Below are 25,158 nucleotides of genomic sequence, written 5' to 3' on the forward strand. Positions count from 1 at the left end.
TTGCGAACGCGGATCCGCTTCCAGTGTGAATGAGCGGTTACCCCCCATTCACACTGGAAGCGGATCCGCGTTCGCGAAGCGGTTGCGAAAGCGGTTGTATAAAGATCCAGTGCAATTGCACGCGCATTTGATGTCATCGTGTGCGCGTGCAATTGTACTGAATCCTTATACAACCGCGTTCGCAACCGCTTTGCGAACGCGGATCCGCTTCCAGTGTGAATGAGCCCTTGGTGAGCCGATCTAGATCCGCTGGTGACGGGTAGCTTTATGTGGTGGTTTTTTGTATACCGAGATTATGCAAACCAAACACCGGTGAAACAAGCGTACACCGTCGTACCACCATCAGATGCTGTGTCGGTACTTGGAGGCAGTGAAAAATAAGTTTACTGTATCTAAATACGAAAGAACAATATAATTGTAAGAGATCCATGGAGATGGGCATGAAGAATAAGTTGACTGCATACAGAGTGCCAAAGACTCTTATATTGGTGAGGAACGCTTCCTGTACGATGATGCTTCATGGTAATCTTGGCGCGACTGGTTTAGAACGACCCTCTGGAAGCTTCGAGGATTTAAATGGACCAAGATGGCGATTTCCATGGCAACGTAGACCGATTAGCCAATCGCCTTGCTAGGTCTTGGTCGTCTGTATGTTAGTATCTGTTTGTGTCCGGCTAGCAGGTAGGGAAGGCAATGGCGCTACTTTCCCAGGATCCAGTGACTTTAGTGTGCTCCAGTCCGGATCCGGTCAACTGATCCCGGCGCGCTCCAAAACGCCTAGTGGAATTCGCCATCGAATACCCCCTAAAGAGTGCTGCCCCGTGCCCGAGTCCTGTAGTGATTAGACTTTGTTGATAGAATAGGGACAAAGGAGAAAAGGAAATAAAGGTGGAGAACAGTGATGGTCGCCATTGCTTGGCTCCATTCTCCGCCGCCTTCCTGACTATTATTCGCCACTTCAAAAACTTTACATTGGTGACGAGGGTGTTGCCCCGATTGTCTCCAGCTACAACTCCGGCAAGTAATCACCTTCTAAATCCTCAGCACACCGCTGCTGCGCTAAACCTTGACGGCTTCACAGCTAAGCCTCGTTTAATCACCAATCATGACTGATTCCAGCTCCTCTGCCTTCCTCTGATTTGGACGCCATTGACGAAAGCAACATTGGCTCGGAATGGAAAAAATGGTTAGCACGCTTTGAAAACTTCCTCACTGCCTTCGATGTGAAAGACAACGCTCGACAGCGATCACTTCTACTCCACTATGCTGGGGAACGGGTCTACGACATCTCCGAGACCCTCACTGACCTACTGACTGGCTCAACATCAACCCAAGCGTCGACATCCAGCTCATCATCCACACCACCAGCGAGCAGTAATCCCTACCAAGTTCTCAAAGACAAGCTTAACGGTTACCTCAACCCATTCACGAACACGGCGCTTGAAATTTTTCAATTTCGCCACGCAAGACAACTAGAAAGCGAATCCATAGGACAATTCTGTGTCCGTCCGGCTTCTTTCTCGTCACTGCGAGTTCACAAATATTGACGCCGAAGTCAAGAACCAGATCATCTTCGCAACAATGTCCTCACGCCTGCGGCGTGATGCTCTCAGGTTAGACTTGAACCTGTCATCCCTTTTAAAGCACGCCCGGGTTCTTGAAGATGTTGATCGAGCAACAACAACCATGGAAGAATCGAATAGCGCAACAATTCAGGTTGTCACTAAGCAACATCGCAACGGCTCGGGGAACTTTCGGCCAAGAAATGAACAACGATTTCCCCACTTCTCTACACGTCTAGAGCCGGGGCGTAGCTCGCAACAACATACGTACCCCTCCCCGTTCCAGTGCTTCCACTGCGGTGGTAACTGGCCCCATGAGGGAGGGCAAGCAAATTGCCCTGCAAAACCCTCCTACTGCAAAACATGTGGCAGGAGGGGCCACTACCTGCAAGGTCTGCAAATCAGCACACAAACCGATATTTCAGATCTCGCATGATTGTGACTCCGACGAGAGCGTATACGCCGTGGGAAGTGTCTCACGGATATATCTGAAAGAGGACTCCCGCAAGCTTGTTTAAATCTCAACGACACCCCTGTGGACCTCCTAATTGACACAGGCGCATCAGTATCAGTTATCGAGATCCAGGCCCTAACAAAACTTGGTACATCCGTTAAGCTTCAACAGGCAGAAGTTCGAATCTACGCGTACGGGTCTAACACCCCCTTACCCATCATTGGACAACTCAGTGTCACGTTATCTCACAAAGACAACCACACAACGGAAGACCTGTTTGTAATGGAAGGTGCCATGAAATCACTGCTAAGCTTCGCGGCTGCCAGTAGACTAGATCTCATCAAAATAACGTATGCCGTAGAACTGTGCACCAACACGGCATGTCTCCAAGTTCTATTGAGACACCACTTATTGCTTTTCCTGATTTGTGTGACGGCGTTGAAAAACTCAATAATTTTCAGGTGCACCTTCATATTGACGAAAACGTCCTTCCGGTGGTCCAACCACACCGACGCATGCCGTTTGCTGTGCGAAGCAAAGTAGAAGAGAAGATCAATCAGGCTTCTGGCCCTTGACATTATTGAAGAGGCATCAGGACCCACTCCATGGATATCTACAGTCGTCATTGTGCCTAAACCACAAAACCCAGAGGACATTCGATTATGCATTGCTATGAGATGTGCAATTGCGCAATTTTTCGAGAGCGACATGTTTTCCCCACCATTGATGACATGACAGCAGCGTTGAATAGGGCAAAACTTTTCACGAACCGGGATTTAAAAGACGGATACCATCAACTAGAGCTTTACAATGACTCTAGAGTAGTTACTACTTTTACAACTTATAACGAACTTTACCGCAACAAACGGCTCATGTTTGGAATCAATGCAGCAGCCGAAATATTCCAGGAAATGATTAGGCAAGTTTGAAATGGAACATCTCATGTGCTCAACAACAGTGATGACATACTCGTATTTGACAAGACGAAAGAAGAACACGACCATGCTCTAGTGTCCTCACTCCAGGGATTGAGAAAGTCTAGCCTCACGGTTACCCCCCCCCCCCCCCCCCCCCCCAAGAAAAAACCTCTTCGCGCAGAAAGAGCTCTGCTTCTTATAGCACATCTTCTCTGCTTCCGGCATCACAGCAGCACAGCAGACCACATAAAAATTGAAGCATTAAAAAAATGTATGTCCCTAACAACGTACATGAAGTGCGAAGCCTCCTTGGCATTGTCAACTGCAGTGGGTGCTTCCTACCGAACCTTGCTCATCTCACCCACCCACTTCGTCTTCTCACCAAAAAGAATGCTAAATGGGAATGGGGCCCAACAAAGCAAGCTGGCTTCGAGGCCCTGAAAGAAAACTTATCTGGAGTTCATGACCTCGCTTTTTTGACGGCACAAAAGAAATCATCCTCACGGTTGACGCGTCTCCTATTGGCTTCGGCGCCATCCTAGCTCAGAAAGGATGCGGAAGTACTGAGATCGTCGCCTATGATTCCAGGCCGAACAACTATTTTCGGCTATGACTGAGAAGGACTCTACGCAGATTATTTCTGGGGAGGGGAAGAGTTTTCATTGTTCGCAAAATCGCTTCGGGGGTCATTCGGCGTAGTTCGATCCCCTCCTCCGTTTCCCGTGAATGTCGAGCAGAAACGCTTGACTGGCAGGCACTTACCAACAGTGTCGCAAGATGGCGAGCTCTCAATAATAAATGCGTCTGCTTACTTACCTTTCGTCACGATGATCAACAATCAAGACAATAAATGTGTTCGTACCTTTGTTCGAAATTTTGTGTCACGTCTGTGTCGCGTGCTCCACCTTCACAGAGTGGAATGGCTCATGATTTTTCTAAGATCACTGGATTTAGTGATTTTGAATAATGGTTCTTCAGGTTTCCAACCGACACCATTTGTTTAGTTCACAAAGTTAATATTTACGTTTTATTTAAGTATTGAGCTGATTAGTATGTTCTTTGCAATCCGTGACGTCCGCCGTGACCGGCAGTTTATTCCCGATGATTGTTTTTTCAACAACTCTATTTGCTATTTTCGAAAATCTTAGCTGAAACACTCGGTATAAAATTCAGGACCTCTCCAAATATAACTTGTACTATATTTTTCGGCAAATCCTGGAAAGTCGCATTTTCGAATCGTAACGAACGCCTAACTTAAAGGAGCTATGCAACAATTTTTGTACTTTGCGCAAATACCGCTTAAAACGGATCCCTGACGTTAATGACCTATGAAACACCCGTTCGTTTTTCACCCCACGCAATAGAAGTCCCAGAAAAAAATTAAAGAAAAACGAGCAGCGTTCACTCCCTCAACTCGCAGCCAGAACAAGCGGCCACGTGATCTGGAGCCGATTATATGCCGCCAATGTTGATCATAGCCACGCGCTGGGGTTGGCAAAGCACAGGGCACGCGCTGAGTTCCAGACATTGTTATGGCTCGGCTATTGTCGTTGTTGCAGCGATTGGACACGGACCGCTACCCGAATGCTTCTCGAGCTAGTAATTATCACGAGCCCAAGTCGAGTGTCCACGCAATGCTCGGGTCCAATCTATGAACAGCATTCAAATATCGTCACTTGGGTGTACTACGATCCCCGAGTTACGTCATCAAATTTTGTAAAGGAGAGATTGAATGAAAATGATCGCTTTTGTCCTTGAAATTACACCGCAACAAAGGAGTTTCTTGGCCAATGGCGTTGCGTGTGAGTATCCTTGAGTCCCAGGTGTGCCAGTAAGCTCGTGTAGAGAGAAAAACATTCCAATTGAATATCGTTGCACAGCTCCTTTAAGTTCACCGATCTTACCATATTTCACCACCACTACCGTTCTCACCAAGCGTCTGGTGCATGCGCGAAGCCGCCCTAACTTCAGCTCACAAGAGGCAGGCGGCAGTGCCGACACCTCCTAGACAGCTTTCAAGCCTGCGCGTCACGTGTCATGGCGTCACGCCCCGGTGGCCTGCACGGGCACTGATTGGATTCGAGTGCCGCGTCAGCCTTCGCGTGGGACTATGATAGGAAACGAGTCCTACGCGAACGCTGACTCGACACTCGCATCTAATTAGCGCTCGTGCAGGGCTCCGGGACATGACGTCATGTCGCGTGACGCGCAGGCCTTGAAAGGTGTATAGGAGGTGTTGGTAATGCTCGAGACGGCTCGCGCCGCATCGCGCTCTGCATGCGCAGAGCTCCAGCCAGGTTGTCGCGCGTGTAGAAAGACTAAAGTTCCCTCCATGCATTGCGGCAGCGGTGCCGTAACCAAACTCTTCACTAAACACCAAAATGGCAACGTCCTCAAGCAAATCTAGGGATGGAGTGCATAGCTTATTTCGTGGCTCTAGCGAGGCCCACACGACGAAGCGGGTTCCACCTAACTTCTGCCTGTACCCTTTGTGTCTCCAAAGTGAAGAGGAAAAGGGGCAGTGGTTGTGCGGCCCTCCGGTATTGCTTCTTGGAAACGTGGCAACAGTCTGTCTTACGGCCACAATTTATTCCTTTCAGTCTCTTAGAGGCTTACTACGGTGCGGACGGCGCAGTTTCGGAACTGTCTGAGCCCATGAAGTTCCCTGCCACCAATTCTACAACCACGTGGTACACTCACTCCCTTACGGCGGTGTTCATCTGCCTGTTCCTCCTTACGGCCGGTGAACAAAGTCTGCTCTGGAAGACCTGGCTGTACGGCTCCATCTTCGGGTACTCCTGGTTCGGCATGAACTCCGTCGCCTGAATGACACACTCGCTTTTTGGGGTTTTACTTTTTATTCGAGAATCGCACACGATACACATATGGGCTGCTTTCTCTGCTTTACACTGTTTGCATCATTTATTTTACTGACTAGATATTTTTGCGCGAGTGGTTGTTCAATTTACATGAATGCTGTCCTAAGAGCTACGGATATGTTTCTAGAAAGAACGGCTTTCGAAGGGCATGAACACGGTCTTTCTCAAATATATAATGTTCTCTATTTACCTTCGGTGAACAATGACCAAATAAAACGAAACAAATCTGGCCCTATAAAAATACGTTCTCATAAACTCTCGTTAGTCTTTATTGTTCGTGGCGTCGTCGAGTAAATATACAGGTATCCCAGGCGCATGGGCGTTACCTATGGCAGTTTGACCTAGTGCCAGATCACAATCGGCAAACTAGCGCACAAAGGCGAAGAGCCGGCAACATCTGTCGGCTTTCTTGTGCTATTGCTGAGGCGCATCAACTTTGTCGATGCGTCTCAGCTATACAACATAAACAACGCTGCACTCTGAGACTAGTAACATGGACGCCTTACGACTTCATCTAAACTGCGGAGTAGGCCAGAATATAACTGAGGCCAGCTGCGTTAACCGTTAGTAGGCATTAATAAAAATATTATATGAATGTCCGTGGGATAGATGGTTCTAAAATTTACATGTGTACAAACGAGTATATGTTCTACCTCGGGGTAAGTTAAAGATCGCTTCCTGTGGGCAGCGCAGCGCTAATCCAGCATCAAATGACGGTTGAAAAAATACTGGTACGGCGCTCAGTTTTTGCTGGAAATGTCGCAATTTTCCGGAGGTGCGGCAGCGGGTGAGAATAAAAACAGCGGTTAGAGAAGGAACAGAGGTTACTGGTCTCTTAGAGATCTGCCATATTGTAAAAATGTAACCGCGGACTTGTGAAGCCGCTGGCTTATTCAAAGTACAAAAGAAGTTCGAAGATGTTTGCAGAAGATTCCTAAGGTCATAGCCGCAATGCTTGTCCGTCTCAGTAGGAAATAATTTCCACCATAAAAGGAACCGTGAAATTTTTTTTTTAACTTCTTCGTCCTTAGTTTTAATAATCAACTCAAAGGCAAAATGAGAAATCACGTGATCGTGACGTGCTTGGGCACCGTATGCGATGACTCCAAGTTTCCACCGTGCACCATGGAAGTTGTCATTCGCAGATGATGATAGCTGCTGTCACGGCAGTCATTGGCCACGAAGGGGAAATCGCATATTCGTCAACGGATTGATTGTTGACGAGCTCAAACGTCCAAGGTACGCAGTCCTCGTGTCCAATGCGTGAGCTGGGTTCGGCTGACGTGATGGGTCGCCGCGGATGCATCACAGTGAAAAGGCGGAGCGCTTTCGAAGAAATGAAGTAAACAATAGTCGGCTATATATATTAAAATTTTAGTACCAAAGAAGGTTTTTGACTCTCTGACCTCGTGTACTAGTTTCCTTTTGGCCCACTAAACGATATGCGATTAGTCAAATCGCAATATAAAATCATAGATCCCAACTCTAAAATAATTTTGTGGTCCTTTTAAAGTTCAACAGAGTGAAACTAACATGGTTAAAACTAAAGTCACTTGATCCTGGGAAAGTAATGCCAAGCTCCCCGTATAGTCGCTATTATGATTCATGGAATGAGTAGTTTCTCTCCTGGCCTCTCCAGGTTTCTGTATAAAGGAATTCCTTTAATATAGAGATTTCGTTATCAACACACCGGCGAAACAAGCGCATATCTTCGTACTGCCACCACATGCGACGTCGTTGTTTGGCGGCATCGAAATATAATTTTCTAGTCCTGAACTAAGCACGAACACCCCCATTGCAAGGGACCTATGGAGATAAGCATGACTGATAAGTTGATTGCCTGCACAGTGCCAAACACGCTTGTATTGGCGAGGAACGCTTCCAGTACGATGATGCTCCATAGCTATCTTGGCGCGACTGGTTCAGAACGACCCTTTCGAAGCTTTCACGATTTGAATGAACCGGAATGGCGACTGCCATGGCAACTGAGAGCGAGCAGCCAATAACCTTGCAAAGTTTGGTCGTTAGCGTCTTCTCTGCTTGTGTCCGGCTAGCAGGCGAAGAAGGTAATGGCGCTACTTTCCCAAGATGCAGTTACTTTAGCTAAAACTATCTTCGACCGAGGCGGGTTGCAAAACGCGCTTGTGCACTGCGAAGCGTGAGAGCGTAGCCTTAACTGCTGCTCCGTTTGCTCGAGCTTTCGTGCAGCCGAGGTGCGATCAAACCGTGGATCAAACCCAGGAAGCTATCCTCCTTGCTTTGCTGGCAGTACATGTAAAGGCTCAATCACACGGGCGCTTACTTAAGTTTATTTTTTACGTTACGCTGCGAATCACCTAGACATCCGTGCTTCGTATTCCGTGTGCAAAGGTACTTCTTGAATTGCCTGAAACGCTTCACACGAAGTACGGACGTCCCGGTGACTCGACTTAAGTGAGCTCTCGTAACATAACGCAAGCAAACGGAGCTGAGTGGGCTTAACAGAAAGAGGAGTGTCAGCATGTGGTATTCCTACGAGAGTTTTTCAGTGCGTCCGTATAATCGGTGGTACGGAACCTTTAGAGAGGAGCGCTGTTTCCAGCGTCAACTCAATGTTTCATCAACACTACATTAGTGGTAGCTCCGAACTGCATATGAGGATCAACCTTAGATGCCTCAGATGCGGTTCAGAACCTAGATAATAGGGACTTTCAGTGTACCGTATTCTAGAGCTACGCTTTGCTAGCGGGGGCCCGTGCCGTCATTTTGAAGCATAGATTAAGCACGCGCCCGCAGGGCCCGCTTTCCGCCGGCGTGTGATCTACTAAAACTCTATTCACTGGACGCCATATTTGAGAGATATGGTTAAAGTGCATGCTCAGAACGAGCTCAAATTGATAGGCTGCTAAGACAGCCAATCTTGATGGTGCGGAATGCACGTTGCAACAGAACTGTGGAAGCTCAACATCAGCACGCGCTCAGCAGTCGCGCACACAGCTACAGCCGCCAGCGAATACTTCGGAGTATTCGCTGGCGGCCGTACCCGTGTGCGCAAATGATGAGCGCGTGCTGACAGCGAGCTTCCACAGTTGTTGCAACGTGCATTCCGCACCATCAAGATTGGCTGTCTTAGCAGCCTATTAATTTGAGTTCTTTCTAAGCAGGCGCTCTAACCATATCTCTCAAATATGGCGTCCAGTGAATCTTGATGGTGCCCCATTAGGAGTTGAAGTAGATCATACGCCGCTGAAAACGGGCCCAAAGACATGGCGTCGGCGAGATGCCCTGCTTGAAATCGTCTATAGAGAGTTTTAGTAGATCGTATGCTGCGAGAACGGACCCAGCAGGCGCGTGCTCAATTCATGCATCAAAGGGACGGCACGAGCTCCCGCTAGCAAACCGTAGCTCTAGAATGGGGAGTACTAAAAGTTTGTAGTGTTGTTTCCAGCCCTGACTCAGCACTGGGATAGTACCGCGCTGTATGAGGGAACTGACCTTGAACTGCCATGGCGGCGCGAGTATATTCCTGCGGTGCGCTCGCAAGCTAGCTTTCACCAAGGGAGCATATATAACGGCGTAGGGCACTTGGGTATTCCTGTCGTACTGGGAGTGTAACGATGCTCCGTAGGCTTGGGAGTTTCCTTTGATTTTTTTTCTTTCTATGTGTAGTAAAGCCAAGTAAAGGCACGATCATACTATCGGCAAGTGTGCCGTAACGGCATGCCGCTGAGGCATCCCGCAGTGAAAAGGCCACACTTTCCACCGTTTTGATGTTGCGTCGCGGTAGTCATGCGACACCGCTTAAGAACAGATGCTCTTTCGGCCTACCTGATATTGCACGCAAGCCATCGAGCCATACGCGACGCTTCCCGTACTTTTTCTGCCGTCCATAGATAGTTTTTTTTTTGGCTTCTTCTTTTTGCTTGGTTGTTTCGCTCGGGCTTGTCATCAACCTCTTTCGAAACGCCGGATTGTTTTTTCATCCCCTTGTGCGAGTTATGGGGGGTGTAGATGATCATCCAGTGGCAACGGTGAAGGTGGTGAGTCTACTCTGTTCTTTGACTCTGAGACGCCATCGAGCACGAAAGGCAAGAAGACGCAAGTTCTGAGTTGGATCCAGTTGGCGCCATTGAGATATCGAGGGGCAGGCTATCGTGCGTTGCTGCTGCGGCTGCGTTTCAGAGATGAGGGCTTTTGAGAGTGAGGAATTAAAACAATTTTGGATGAGACAATTGTGAATTATTTACACTGGTTAACCGACATTGTCGTTTTTGTAGCTTCCTTCGAATGCCACCAAGCACATACCAAAGTTTGCTAGGACTTGTGGGTCCCAAGATAACGCACCAAGGGCGAGGTCACATGCAACGCTTTTAGCGTTGGACTGGCTAGTATAGCTCATGACAACAGCCGCGGTCACTAGTTTTGAAAGTGAAAGTGCGGCTCTTGGCGGTTGCGCGCGCGCATGACATCACTACGTCAGACAACCGGCGCCTCTCACTGGTCCTTTTTCTTGTGCGGCACGGCAGACAATAATCCTCCACAGACCATTCTATTGACGGCAGGAAATCTTACCGTCTTGCGGCAAAACAGATCTCGGCAGCACCTGGTGTGAGGCAAATGGCGCGTGCCGCGAGCCGCCGTTCCGCTAGCATGGCCGTACTCGGGGACGCTTAAAAGAGCCACGCTGATTTGCTGAGCTACGCTCCTTTAGAATGTACCGCCGGCAAAGTGCTGAACGGTGTCATGGCATTATTATCGGCGCAGTATTTGATTGGCGTCATTTCACTGTGCAGCACCCGACGTCCTGCAAAGGGTAAGCGGCAAGCTACCGTGCCGCTAGTGTGGTCGGGCCTTTACAGTGAAACGGCAGTAGTTTACAGTGAAACGGCAGTAGAGTGTAGACCAGTGCTCTACACTCTAAAAATATAGGCGCGTCAAGCACCCAGAGCATGCTATAGATAGATCGTAGCAATATAAAACGGCGTCCAGCATATTACGACGGGCAAAAGTCGTAATATGCGACGGGCAAATGCCAAGTCGTGCTGCGCGGATGGCCTTTGCAAGCGTTCCTTTCAACCCTGGGGTGTTTAGCAAACCACTGTCTTATCACGTGCTCTTCCGTGTGGCAGACGCGTATATGTTTTTTGGACCATAGACATTACTGGGATTGAAAGTAATTAAGGTCGTCACAAAGCGTAACCACACAGTAGTGAACATAAAGCCACACACGTGTCAATGTGCACTTGAGTCCCTCGTATTTCTAAAGACGACGTGTTCAATGTTTCCAACATATGTGTCTATATGTACAATAGTGTGTATCTGTGTGCGTGTGTACGTTCGTAGATAATCTCAATAAATAGCGGTAGCGGCGTCACTGGTAGCTGTTGACTCTCAGGCGTAAGCGATCTTCGGGGTCTTCGAGTGGCAGTGGCGGATTCGTCTACGCCTGCGGTCTCTGCGCCGGCGGCGGTTCCTTGGATTCCCCGTCGGCGAGCAGGGCCACGGTTGGAAGGCGTGCCCTGAGCCTGGCGATCCTTCGCCTGCGTGACAGCGGTACATGTGCGTCACTATACGTACAATGCTCCCGACTTACACAGGCTAGGAGCTCGATACGTTGAAAGGGGCGATGCAAATATATTATTTTTATATTAAGAAATACCGCTTAGAATATGTCTGACATTCATAACCTATGAAACACGCGTTGGTTTCTTTCCACATCGGCAATCACAAAACAAATTCGAGGGAAACGAACGGTGTTTTGCCCTCAACTGTAAAGAAAAAAAAAACAAAAAAAAAACAGACACACACACACACACATACACAAAACACAAGCGGCCAATTTTATCACCAACTCGACCAAGCTTCGATCTTAACAGAAGTGGCCACGCGATCTGGAGCCGATTAAATGCTACCAATATTTTAACATAGCCATGCGGTGAGGTTGGCAAACCACAAGGCGCGCGTTGGGCAAACGACGCGGCCGACGCGGAAAACGGCCGTGTTTATACTTCAAATTCCCCCGCGACAAAGACACTTCTTGGTCAGTGGCGTTGCGTTGGATTATTCTTGTGTGAACTTGTGTGAAGTGTGAAACATTCCTACCCAATATTGTTGCACGGCCTCTTTAACTCACACGTTCTTGAAAACTAAGTGGTTGGCACTGACAGCCCCAACATCAGAGAATTTTGTGTGCCTCAAACGCTTTAAGGTGTAAGGAGAAATTTTGCCGATTCCTTGCCGTTAAATTAACTGCGGTAACAGTCGAGGCGTTGCGCACCCTCCGGCACACATTTCATTTATTTCATTTCATTTATTTATCCTTAAGGGCCCGGGTGGGGCATTACATAAGGGGGGGAGTAGACGAGAACTAAAATACACTTTGACACTTGAAAACGACAAAAATAGGAAAAGGAGAGAGTCAAAATAACACTTTCTTGCTATATTTAGAAGATAAAATTTTCAGCTATACTTAGCGTCATGGCGGGTAATTGCACGAAGCATTTCACCAGTAAATTTAAAGAGTGAATTTCTCAGCTAAATTTAGGAAAAACGTATCCGCCCGGTTTAGCGCGAACATTTTTTCAGTAAACGTCGCGGTTCCACGTAACGTCACGTCATGACGTAACGGGGCACTGTGACGTCACGTGGTTCATGACGTGGCGTGGGCAAGTGGACGATGAACCTACATGAAACACACCCGGGGGTCCACTGCTGAACCTCACCAATAAAAATGCTTCTCCATAAAAAAAAAGAAGAAAAAAACATGCACGAGGAAAAAGGGAAAAAATTTAGCGTGCGTAGGCGCCCCTGAAAATCACTGTCTTTGTCCCCCGTCAGACTCTTCTTGGCTTTGTGTTGGGAATGACATAGACGTAGAGAGATGTTTAGACGTTCGGCAATTTGTGTGTCTGCAGCAATTATTAACGACGCTCATTCAGTATATTTAGTAACAATTCTAAACCGCTGATCTCGAAATATAACAAAGGTATGAGCTCTCTGCCTTAGTGGAACACCGCCCAAAAAGAAATCGAAATTGAAAAGTGAGGCGGCGTCTACACGCGGAGAAAGGAGACATGGCATGCACGAAGCGAAAGATGGGCGCCGTTGGCAGGAACGCACACCCGCGATCGATGTGAGAAAGTTAAACGACACTTCCGGGAGAAAGTTGTATAGAAAAGCAAAGCATGCAGAATTTTATCACAAACGTCATTGACTCGTGAGGGAGCTTCAAGTTCGGCTTTGAGAAAATGTTGGTGCTTTGCGATAGCCAGTTCCTCGGCTTCAAATTTTGAGCATGACGTATCGTTTAAGGTAGACTATAAAACACACCCACCAAATCCATTCCCATGACCTTCAACGGACAAGTCATTCAGCCCACTGACTCTTTCTGCATACTAAACGCGTTCATCAACGCCGACGGGGGTGCTACAACACGGCAAAAAAAGTTCACACTCATCCGGAAACAAACGTACCCCCAGGTTTGCAGAGTTACAACAAAGACATGGGGCGCCACAAAGTCGTCCACACCTTTGTATAGGCATTTCTTACATCCAAGGTCCTCTACGCCGTTAATTGCCTCTAATTCACTCGCTCCCCGTGGAACGAACCAGAAATCATCAACCGAGAAGTGATGCGCGTTGTCACCGGTCTGCCCAAGATGACCCTAATTTCATATTTCTATCAGCTCTCTGACCTCAATCAACTGGACGACTCAGCAACTCTGAGAGGCTAAACTAACACGCTTCACTTCCCAGGGAAAAGTCATACTTCACCATATAGTGTACAACATAACCCCCTTATAGTACTTCGTTTCAAAGTCCAGACGCAGCCGATGCTACAAGCGTGAGCATGTGATCCTGAACAGTACTTGCATTGTACGAGCGGGCGTGCTTGGCAGGGCCGCCGAAAGCCTGGATCTCGCTCTTGTAGCTTCTGCTACGCTCACACTTCAAGTGAAACGAAGTATATCATCAAATGCCACCATACCCCCTCTGATGGAAGACATGAACATCGACGACCATCACCCCCTCCCAAGGAACGCGAACCCTGCTACGGCAGCTGACCGCCGCCGTCATGCAGCGCAAGCGCACGTGAACGAGCTCGGTGATTCACGGCAGAATCATACTACCCTACAAACCTACACGGATGCAGCACATGACGGCGTGCATCACCCCGCCAATGCAGGGTACATCGCAAACACTACATTCAGCCATAACCAGCTCGCCAATTTGCACTCAGCCAAGGGGGCTGAACTCAAGGTCCTACTCGACGCGATTCTTCATGCCACCAACCATATCCTGCTCTCACTTACCAACTCCCACCAACAACTTCAGGTGTACACCATAGAGTTTGTATAATAATCTTTGGAGCATTTCTCAATCAGGTAAATAAAAATATTGGTTGGTTACAGTGTTTTTTTTTTTTTTTGAAAAATTCATGTGATTAAACACAGTGCTAAAACAGCGTCATACTTGTATTTATATGCGCTGTCGGGCACTATTAGCGCGAACACGGCGTCGGCGCTTTTCTGGATGGTGGACGTTAGGTACCAGGCGAACGAAGGGCATGTGGAAAACCGAGAGGCGGCAGGAACTACGCAGTAACACTGGATCAATAACTCCTTGTGCATGTAGACGAACAAAATAAAGTGAATGCCAAGTTAATATATTTGCAATAAGTATTGCGTTATTTTCTCGACCCGTGCATATAGGCGAAGGTGCTTGTTCGGCGTTCAAATCATAACTAGCGCGCTCGAGATCTTTGCAAATGGAGAGAAGCCAGAAAACAGGTGCACGATAAAAGCTGCCTGGCATAGGAAATAATAAAAAAAAGACAGCTCTCATAGATCACGTACTTTATTTTTTTTGTACGAATTTAATATTTTTAACCGCTCGTAGAGATGCACCATGGGGTAGTTTTAATATACGTGACAAGACTGGCATATTAGCAAGATATAGGCGTCACCAGGATGCCGGCGAACCTTGAACATACTCTACATTCCTTTCGATTGTTATTTTGCTTAGATTCATCCCTCGTATTCACACAAGCTTCTGCGGAACACAGGTTTGGGTCTGAAATATAGCGAAGTTTAACATCTTTCAGTGATTTAGAAAAATACTGTAACTAAAGCAATTACACTTTTACAATGTTAATAAAGGTACTCCATTTGGTGCGACCTAAATGACAAAAGTTATCACTCTTATACTATGGCAAAGATACAAAATGTACGCGCGTTTTTTCACAGGAATGCGGAGCACAGCAAAATTAAACTGGTTGGTGTCTGCTTCAGTTTGCATCCCGGAAGTTATAAAGGCACTAGTGCCAGTTGAACCTTTGGCGCATATTATAATAACTCTATGGGTCCAAGTTGGAGCTCCCGATGGACCCATATCACCGGTGACGCGTTAATATGCACAAAGAAGCAGCAAAACATCACCTGTAACGTCTGTACACTTTCCTTTTCTAGCTATACTTCGCAGAAAAACACCGTATAATCGTGCATTGTATATAGCTAAACAAAGTCGACAAGCGCTCGAACAACTTTAACTTGTCGCGGCAAAACGAAAACACGCGTAAACTTTTGTCTGCTTCAATCAACCCACAGCAGCTTCCCACCTCGTACGAGTAATGGATTCGTCCACCCGGCCCAGCGCAGCACTAGACCAAGGCTTACCAAGACTCATACTCACTAATCCATCAAGCTAACCTGTGCCTGGTTATCTAACACATCACTCCCTGTTCCCTCAACCCCACACTCCCACCTCTTTAACCATAGGGCAAGAGGAATGGCTGTATCCGACATGCACAAATAAACGTATTTGCAATCAATCACTCAATTAAAGTTGCTTGAACAAGTGGTTCTCAAGTGGGAGTCCGCGAACCTTTCAGGGTCCGCGAAGGCATCCTAGGAATCCGCGAAGCACTGCCTTATCTGCAAAGGCCGGCAATAAAAGTTGTCTTTTTTTTTTTCAGATCCCTAAGAAATGTTACAATTTTCAGGCGAGTTTTCTCGTGCGTATGTCAATAAGTGAAGTTTACTTCACACTAGCCCTCAGTCATATCCATTTAATAAATCATTATCATATTTAACCTATACCTTTCCCCTTTCTTCACAACGAACGGCGTCCTCCATCATTTCCGGCGATCCACAAAGGGTCCGCGAAACATCGATGGTTGAGAACCACCGAATTAAAACATATATCCTCAAAATCGCCAGTATGCTAACTTACCTGCAGAGGACGCAAGAGTCAATCATTGCGGCAAACTCTAGGTTGGAGCCTTCTAAGCATGCGGAGAGAGCGCACGACACTAGAGCGCCGACATTAAACGCCGACAGTAGAGCGTCACGACGTTAGCGCGCGCGACACGAGAGCGTCGCGACGTTAGAGCATGCGACTCAAGAGCGCGGCGACGTTAGCACGCGTGTCATTAGAGCGCCCGGAGAGCGCACAACCAGTCCTGCGCGAGTGGCCCGACCCGACCGACCACTTGTTCGGACATCGCGTGTTTTATGTGGAATTGGCGGGGATTTACGCCGCGGCATTCAGCAAGGACATTGCGAATGAGTCGACAAAAGTTTTGCGTGTGACAAATCAAGTGTTACAAAAAGCGGAAAGCAGAAAAAAAGGACTGAATATTTGTGGCGTCCATTTCCACAGAAAAAAACAAAACAAAACACATTGCAGCTGACCTAGCTTCATTAGTTCTTTGATTTTAATTGATAAAGCCTACCACAGACCTCACTAATTTTTATTTTATATTATTTTAAAACGTTCAACAGGAAAGAAGCAACATGTAGCATGCTTCCCTGCATTATGGGGGTTTCAAGATCAATTTCGGGAAAGGAGCTCTCGTGCCAGGTGTCACACGCCAACCATTCATATTGTGACAAATGACAATTGTACCAAATGCTTAATCTGGCAATCTGTGCCGACAATGAAAAAGAAATATGCGTTGATATCACCGTAGCAGAGGGGTAAAGCGCTGCGGCGAGACCGACAGCATCCGGTGCGGCAGGCACAGTAGTCTCAAAGCTTCCACAAACATTCTGCTCCAGAAAAAATCTTGCATTTCAATCAGTCTGGTTTCTGCTAGCAAAGCTTCTCCGTTTGAAACATGAGGTAAGGGACACTGTATGGTGTTTAATTCACCTTTGTGTCTGACACCCTATTGAAAACGGGCAGCGGAAAGAATTTCACCGGAAAACCCACGGGTGCGAAAAAAAGCTCGCCTTCGAAATTTAGCAATCAATATAACTTTAACATTCGAAACTCGGGTGGAAGTTTTGTTGAGGTTCACATTTAGAACGCGCTTGTCCGCACTTTGCTTTCCGTTGATGCTACGTTTTTGATCGTGTATATTATCGTTGAACTTCAGAAGAATGGCTTGATTTCTTAGAAAGAGTCGCACCCGTTTTGGTTTAATTTTTGGTGAAAGGCATATTCAATCAATCAAAAATCACCAACGTTCCGATCCCATAAGTCACACAATTTTGTTCTGTCTTTGGAGCCGCAGGTACATCGTACATTTTGCGGTGTTCGCTCAACTGGTCGTGCGCTCTCGTGTCGTGCGCTTTAATGTCAAGCGCGCTACTCTCGCAGCACCCTCGTGTCGTGCGCTCTACCATCGGCGCTCTAGTGTCGCGCGCTCTAAAGGCGCTCTTCCATGCGGAGTAGGCAGCCGCACGTCGCATTTCTGCGTCTCATCGTATTTCTGCCTTCGTCCTCGCTTCGGCTCCTTGATAACCATTCTTTGCAGGGAAGTAAGCACGTAGGCATTCCTCAGAGTCCTTGACTCGTAGATCAGAACCAGCGTTCGAACATTATTTCGCCCGCGATACGCTTTATTGCATGCCCCCAAATGCAAGTCACAGTCAAGCCGAGAGGAGTGCAGACAGATCCTTTACTTACTTTCGTAACCTGAATATCACCAGGACGACCACTGCGTTTCCCAGAAGGAGTCCTCCCATGATTAGGCACGGGACCAGGATGTCTACAACATAAATGCGAGAAGGTATTTATGTTATCTATTGAAGATTGGCGGAATTTTGTGGTTTTAATGAATACAATACTTCAGGAGCATTAAGTGAGACACTCAAAGTATGTGTCACTTTTACCTGCTCCTTCTTATATATTTTTAAATTTCCGACAACGGATACTCTGGTAATTCGAAGGAGACTCTATAGGGCACCACACAAGCTCTTATTCACCCGTGTGGTTCCAACTTCCTGGCGGTCTTACCTGCCTAAAACAGGTTTCGCTCCGAAGAGTTCATGTGAATGCGGCGATTACACCCGCTGTCCGCTCCAGACGGATTCACACCACGACATCTACCTTGTGTTCCTTCTGCCCCGCCGCAGGAAGGGAGGCGCCTTTACAGAAATATTTCAGGCAGTCTATAAAAATCCTATCCACAGTTTAACGAATCTTTCCACTTTCTATCCAGTCATGTCATATGCACCGTTTTCAAAACATTTTCCACAGACTTTCTTTTAACTGAAGTGTATAGAATGAAGATGATAGAAATGCCATAGAATTTTTATCCCTATGCCTCAATTGACTTTTGTCGCATTATGTCTATAGATCTTCTATAGAATATACATGATAGACTAAAAAGACACAGCACGGAAAAGCACATCACACCCAGTGAGAACATCCTTGAGGGGGCTGATTTTCCGACTATATGTGTCAAATAATTATCGCCTCTTGCAATATTTTGTTGTTAAAAATACAGTTCACCAACCCTTAGAAACCACATTTCGTGTGATATTGGCAAGAAAAAGGAACATACTTGTAATCCTTTTAACTTCTGGGGAGGGGGGAGTTCTTGTTCAAATGATTGCCTCTCAAGTGTACTGTATGTCGACGGTGGAGCAGTCAACATCACTGAATTATTAGTGTTAACTGTGCTCCGTGGCGCGTCTATTTTTGATGTCTGCCTATGTGCATATGGCAAGTGATAAGTTCATGTTTCCATGGATGTATTATCAAAAGGAATTTACTGAATAATTTTTCCGAAAAAACCGGTCATTTGTCTGAAGAAAGGGGATAGAAAGGTTGATAGATTTTATATCTGATCTCTATACAACTTCTATCTAATCTCTACACTTTGTTATATAGAGAAACTACAAAAAGAAAGCGGCCAAAAAGCTATGACCAGTGGGTAGAAAAATAAACACATTTTCTTTAGAATATCAATTGCCTCCACAGACATTATGTAGAAAGGGGACAAATATTGACACGAATGGAGGCGGGGTACGCTGCACGGGGTGTGAAACCCGTGCAGCGTATCCCGCACCTCCACCAGAAATGTCACGAATGGAGGTGACGAGAAGCCAAACAGTGAACTGAAGGATAAAGGTTTAATTGGCGAACTTGTGCCAACCAAAAATAAGTAACGAAAGAGCGTCGAGGCAGCAGAAAAGCGGGCGGCGATTCGGCGGCACTACAGAGCGCTAGCGAGACTGACTCGACAAGGTCGCGGGCAGCTGCTTATCTACCGTGCGTCACTATCTCAAAAGTTCGGCAAAGAAAGTTCGAGCGTCGCGCGCTCGGGGCGAGGATGAACTGGCACTTTCGAGAACACGAAAGCAGGAGGAAAGTTACGTCAGGTGCGAGAATGAATGCGAATCCTCTAGAAGTCCGTGACCGAGCGTTTCTTTATCGACGCTGCGGGCGGCAATATTTTTGTAAGGGCGGATCTCAAATACCTTCTCTAGACGTGTCCGGGCCTTCAAGTGACCGTTCAGCGCCTTCGTGGGTGGGTGAGCATTCATCCTAACAGGCTGCCACACTTACAACGTTGGACAAGTAGTCCGCACCCTGCTCCATTTCCTCAACTAATTCCAGAAAACAAGAATTCACTTTTACGATCGATACTATGCGCCATGGCAAACATAAATAAATAAAAAAAGTAATTGTAGATTTCTCTAAGTAATGCAACGCTGAATGAGCGTGGAAGATGGTAGTCATGCTACTTATACGAAAGTCCCCAGTTCACGAACAAACGATGTAATTTTTTCAAACATCGTGTTCACACATACAGAAAAGGCGTTTGAGCCTGTTGGGTTCTTTTCCGATTCCCCTGACCCCTGCCTCCGGATGAACGTGACACAGCAACGCATAGCTCTCAACATAAAGGACTCACTGCACCCACATTCTGCTTAGGGGTTTCGGGAGCGGGAAAGGTCATCGAGAAAGCTGGGAGGGGAGCGCCACCACTGTATGCTGTTGATCCTCCCAGCTGTGCTAGTCCACACCACGACCTGGGAACCTCGCTGTCGAGGGTCCGGTCCGAGGTGAAGTTCGGACCATGTCACTGGACCGTTACCCCGACGTCGCGGTCGCCATCACCGCGAACGTCCGCTGTCGCCCCGTTCACGCGCAAGTCTCCTCACAATCCTCCGTCGTCCATCCTCCAGTGTCTTCCGCTTTGTTCGCGCATCCGCCGCGCGTCAGACGGACGGGTGCCTCTGTCGATAATGTGGGCGGTGTGCCGTCGGAGCTCGCCCTAGCGCCGACGCTCTCCGGGAGAGGGGCCCACAGATGTCCACCGCAGTGGGCGCCATTGTCCTCCAGATGCGTCCTGTGTAAGGCACACAGACACCAAAGGCACCGTGTTCGCTATGGAGGCCACCGATTGCAAGTCCCTGGACGCCCTTGACAGGTTGTCGACCAGATGAGGCCAACGAGACACCACACCATCCCCCCTTAAGCCAAGGCGCGGGGGTCCTGAAGGTTAGAAGTGAAGGTGGCGCAGCTGACCCAGATGTTGTGCTGGTGCTCAGCTGAGCGTCATCGGTAATGGTGATCGCCCCTGATTATTTCGGGGAGGGTGTCAAGCGAGGCAGGCCCACGGGGAACGTTCATTCGCTGGAAAGCTCGAACCGGCGTCGCACAGCTAAGAAACTGTCTCAGAGCACCACAGCTCTAAAAACGCACGGGCACTTAGGCGCACACAATAGAGCAATATTAAAAGTCCTTTCCACCCAAATAGTTCAGACAGCAGTAAACACGTAAACAAATCGCGGCACTGAATATCAGACAGCGTGACGAAGCCAAATCTTCAGCTCAATTGGCATGGCACAAAATACAAACACAGATCTTCATGCCAATACCGAGCGGCATACACTCACCATCAACGTCACTCCACCCATTGAAAACGCACCCAATGATAAATGCATTACTCAACTCAACAAAACATGCAGCAACACCCAACTGTTATCGAATTGTATACAGCCTTTAAACAAATATTGCCCTTATTCAAAACAGTTCAATTAGTTTCTTTTGAAATGAGACATAATCTACCAGAACGCTGGAGAAACGCAGCTCTGGCAACAGGATCCACTTCCCTCACGGATATAAATTATTGGTCAGGAAAGAACAAAATATCAAAACAAAAGATAACGGGCTGCACGGCAGAAATACACACAAATCCTGCTTCGCGAGCCTGCGATTCACAATACCCATCCAAATAAAACCTGCCGCCAAGCAGTACCAACTAACATTACGCAGATTCACGTAGACATCGTTCGCTACACTTGCTGCAAGCAAACTACGACTATGCTGCGCAGCGCAACGTCATCGGGGTGGATAACCACCACCCCGAGAGGCCTGTGTTCAATGGTATCGGTTATTGAGGCCAGGTCAAGGGGACAACGTGTTGATATGCCGGATGGTGCGCCAAGCAAGTTTCATTGGACGACCTTTTTACGAGGCTATGTCCGCAGCGTCTGACCGCGTACCAGAGGTTACCGCGTCACTGTTCGGGGATAATCTTCAAACAGGTGTGATAGGCGTGCAACGGCGATACACACCGAAGTATAATGGAATAACCACTGTGGGTCCTGGCCCAGCACAAGTTCGGCAGTCGCGATCAGCGCATCGGTGCACATCCAGATTCTCCCCCTGCTTAGCCACAGCATCGCATGACTGGAAAGTCTTCTTGCGAGTACAAAAGGACAGATAACGGAGGGTAGGAAGGAGACACTTGCGAAGGAACGGGGCGACGGCGGACGTTCGCGTTTGCGGCGACCGCGACGTTTGGCCGACGGCCCAGTGATATGGTTCGGACATAACCCCGGGCCTGACCTTCGACGAACACATCCCCAGGGTGCGGTGTGGACTAGCACAATTGAGATAATCGGTAATATAAAGTGGTGGCGCACGCCTCCCAGGCTTCCACGATTACGTTTTTCCATCCCGAAACTCCTAAGCAGAAGATGGAATAAACCCTTTCTGCCGAGAGGTATGCCTTGATGTGTTACGTTCATGCGGAGACAGGGATCTGGAGAATCAGATAAGAATCCTATATGGTTGGCGCCCGACGTCAGGCACCAATTATATAGGGTTCTTCCTCCAGCTGAACAGCGGGAGCAAGAGTTGGGGATCGGTGCGTACTAACACTTGAAGAGAGAGGAGTCACGGCCTCAAATGGCTGACCTTCCTCACTCAGTGTCCCGCTCTGAAGAATTCCCTGAGATGGCCGCGTGTGACCGGATTGTGAGCATGCAATCCGGTCACACGCGTGCAAGATTGTGAGCATGGCGGTCATCCTCTACGTCAAGGGGAGGCCTCTAAATGCGATAGCATTTAAGGCCTCCTTCTTGGCGTCGAGGCAATACCCCTTACTGGCGCACAACCATCAGAAACGTAGACTGCGCAACACAGTTAGCTTGAACACGACATCGGCGCTTTTTCGCATTTTACTCAGACAGGGGCCTGACGACAAACACACTTTGCCGCTAATCTTGGTGCCCCGAATAGAATACACACGTTCTACTACACAAGCAGTTTTAATAAAAGAAAGAAAAAGACTTCATAGCTTAAGAAGAAAAAAAAAAAAAGATAAGAGACAGTCGATGGCTCGTTCATGCTCAAAGTGTCGCACTATGTACACATGGCGACACTGTTAGCGCGAACACGACATCGGCGGCTTTTCGCATTTTGTTAGGAAAGAGTATTAGTGGGCACACAATTTTACCCCTTATATTAGAGCCCCAAATGAGCTCTTTCTATAACAATGATATCTTTGATGACGACCTTTCGGTTCTAAAAGAAAAACGCAGAGAACCGGCGATCGCTTGTTCGTGCTAACAGTGCCGCGTTCTGTACATCGTTGATCGTGTACGCCCTTGTCGGTTCCTATAGTCCGTAAACGCTTAACAAAAACAGGGCTTCTTGTGTTCACGCTCCGGTCCTGTGGGCTAATGCCACAAGCCGGCTGGATGCCACCATATAGGATCATTGGGACTCGCCCCGCGCTTAGGCCGTCACCAGCCTTTAGTCGGAGGAGGGCTTACCCGCCAGACGGCTGAGGTGCATCTCGCTCCGATGCTTGAGCGCCTGGTCACTGGCCCCGGGGTCGTCTTCGGCGGCTAGCAGGGTGCCGTTCAGGGCCAGCTCGAGCCGGGCTGACGACCACGTGCACAGAGAAACCGCTGTTCAGTTTTTAACGGAAACATCTTCGACGTGTTTAGTTGGGCTCAAACTGAGATACAAGGAAATAACCACCGACGCACCCCTAGTAGTGGCGAAGCACAACGTTTTAAAGCCAACTCGGTTTCTCAGAAGAAGCTGCTGTGGTTCAACGGTCACAGTGCCACTTGAAAAAGAAAGCGATATAATGTTGAAGGTCGGGCCACCTCACATTCAGATATTGGTTGGTGGTTATTTCCTTTCCCCCCTGTTGATGTTTACGCAGCCGGGGAGGACGCTCAGTGTGCATGCGGCCCTAAAGGAGTGCATAGGTGCGTATTTCATAAAAAAGAAAGATCAGACTGCTCTGTCGACAAAAAGCCGCATAAACCATATCCTCTAATGCCAGATAAAAATATCGCACGAGAGCTTATATTAATTCCTTTTTTTTGAATGAAGAACGCAGATATTAATTTCGAGTTTGGCCGTGGTTGTCTACCACCTTTTGCCTGTCGGAGGACAAATCAATGACACTGTTTTCTTCCACTTGGCTTTATTCTTTTGCCAACAGGTTATATTTTCTCTGCGCACGGCAGCTGACAAACATACAAAATAAATACAGGAAAGATTGTCGGCGCAGAACAGCCGACAATGTTTTGTGTGCCTTAAATTCATAAAGTTTATTGATGAAACTACTTAATTTTCAGATATTGTTCATACGAATATTTTATAAGGTATTTTATGATATGGGTCATATAGGTACATATGCACTAGATTTTTGCTGTTGTTTCGTAGGAAAACAGCCATCTTTGTCGAGTGGGTCATGCCAGACAGGGCGAGCTAAACATATCAGCCGATCCATTGTACTATGCTGCCTGAAACGCCTCTTCGACAGCTGTGTTTATCGCCTTCTCCTTGGTTTCCGACCGATGACGCCACAATGTTGGCAGCCACAGGCTGGGACGTTTGCGTGGCGCCGCGGTAGCGACGCTTGCCTCCGGTCACCTTTCTCGCCGACGCTCGGACAGCCAAGCGACGGGATTGCGACCGCCGGCAGCACGACGAGTCGCCACTTAGGACGTGCGACGTTGCCACTGCGGGATCGTTCCGATGCACGGAACGATCCCGCTGTGACAGATTAGACAGACACGCATGCTAGGCCCCCTAATAAGGTACCGACCTGTCCACTCATTAACATTTCAGTCAAGACCTTTAGTCTCTGGCAGGTTGAGAACGGCAAGGAGGTATCTTAGTCGCCTCTAGCTCGATCTCTTCGATCACACTCGTACTTCTGGTGAGCTTCGAGCGCGCAGCCGAAACACAGCGGGAGGCAATGAGCGCACAGTGTAGCAATGCCAGCTGCGAGGCAAGGCCTGCGCACGACGTCATCGATAGTGAATCCCTGATCAGTAAACAAGCTGAAGGCCGAGGAGAGCCGCCGCAAAGTGACAGGAGCGTCTGTCGCGGCGTCGCCGCATGCTAGCGGCGCCTTTGTTGCGAGACATTGCAAGATGCGCTGGCAGTTATATGCTGCCACCAACTAGGCGCCGATGCCTGGATCCGCTAGTAATGACGGCTTTGTCTCGTAGGTGGCTGGAGGCCCCACCCGAAAGAAACACCCTACTATTCTCATCACGCCAGCGACCCGCCGCACGATAAAGCTTAACGCTCTCGATTATTTGAATGTTTTCGAATAAATTAAGAGCGAGAGATCGGCTCGCACGCCCTCCACCTTAAGGAATTTTCCGACTTTTCTACTTGCCGCGCGCTCACCTCCCAAGTACCGGCTTTTCTTTTTCTTGCGCAAACAAATATTGATTGATTGATCAAAAGATCCGAGTCACATGCTTTGCAGGTGACGTCACGTCATGAAAGAACGGGGCCTCGCACCATACTGGTGGTTGACTTCACACCGCGCATATCCGCTTACCAAGGCGCAGGATGCCACTCACT

General features: G+C 48.0%; 1 protein-coding gene across 1 annotated transcript in view; it reads right to left on the bottom strand.

The window, feature by feature from the left end:
- Positions 1-8,958: 8,958 nt before the first annotated feature.
- The window catches only part of LOC8025131, a 260,665-nt gene continuing 244,465 nt past the window's right edge, over positions 8,959-25,158 (bottom strand). The window contains exons 7-9 of the mRNA XM_029995044.3: positions 23,091-23,201; positions 17,701-17,782; positions 8,959-11,331 (exon numbers count right to left, since the gene is read on the bottom strand). Of these exons, the coding sequence (XP_029850904.2) occupies positions 11,232-11,331; positions 17,701-17,782; positions 23,091-23,201 (293 nt within the window). The 3' untranslated portion in view covers positions 8,959-11,231. The remainder of the gene's footprint in view (positions 11,332-17,700; positions 17,783-23,090; positions 23,202-25,158) is intronic.

The sequence above is a fragment of the Ixodes scapularis genome, unplaced genomic scaffold, assembly GCF_016920785.2.
Source record: "Ixodes scapularis isolate PalLabHiFi unplaced genomic scaffold, ASM1692078v2 PGA_scaffold8__174_contigs__length_109621045, whole genome shotgun sequence".
NCBI classification, from domain to species: domain Eukaryota; kingdom Metazoa; phylum Arthropoda; class Arachnida; order Ixodida; family Ixodidae; genus Ixodes; species Ixodes scapularis.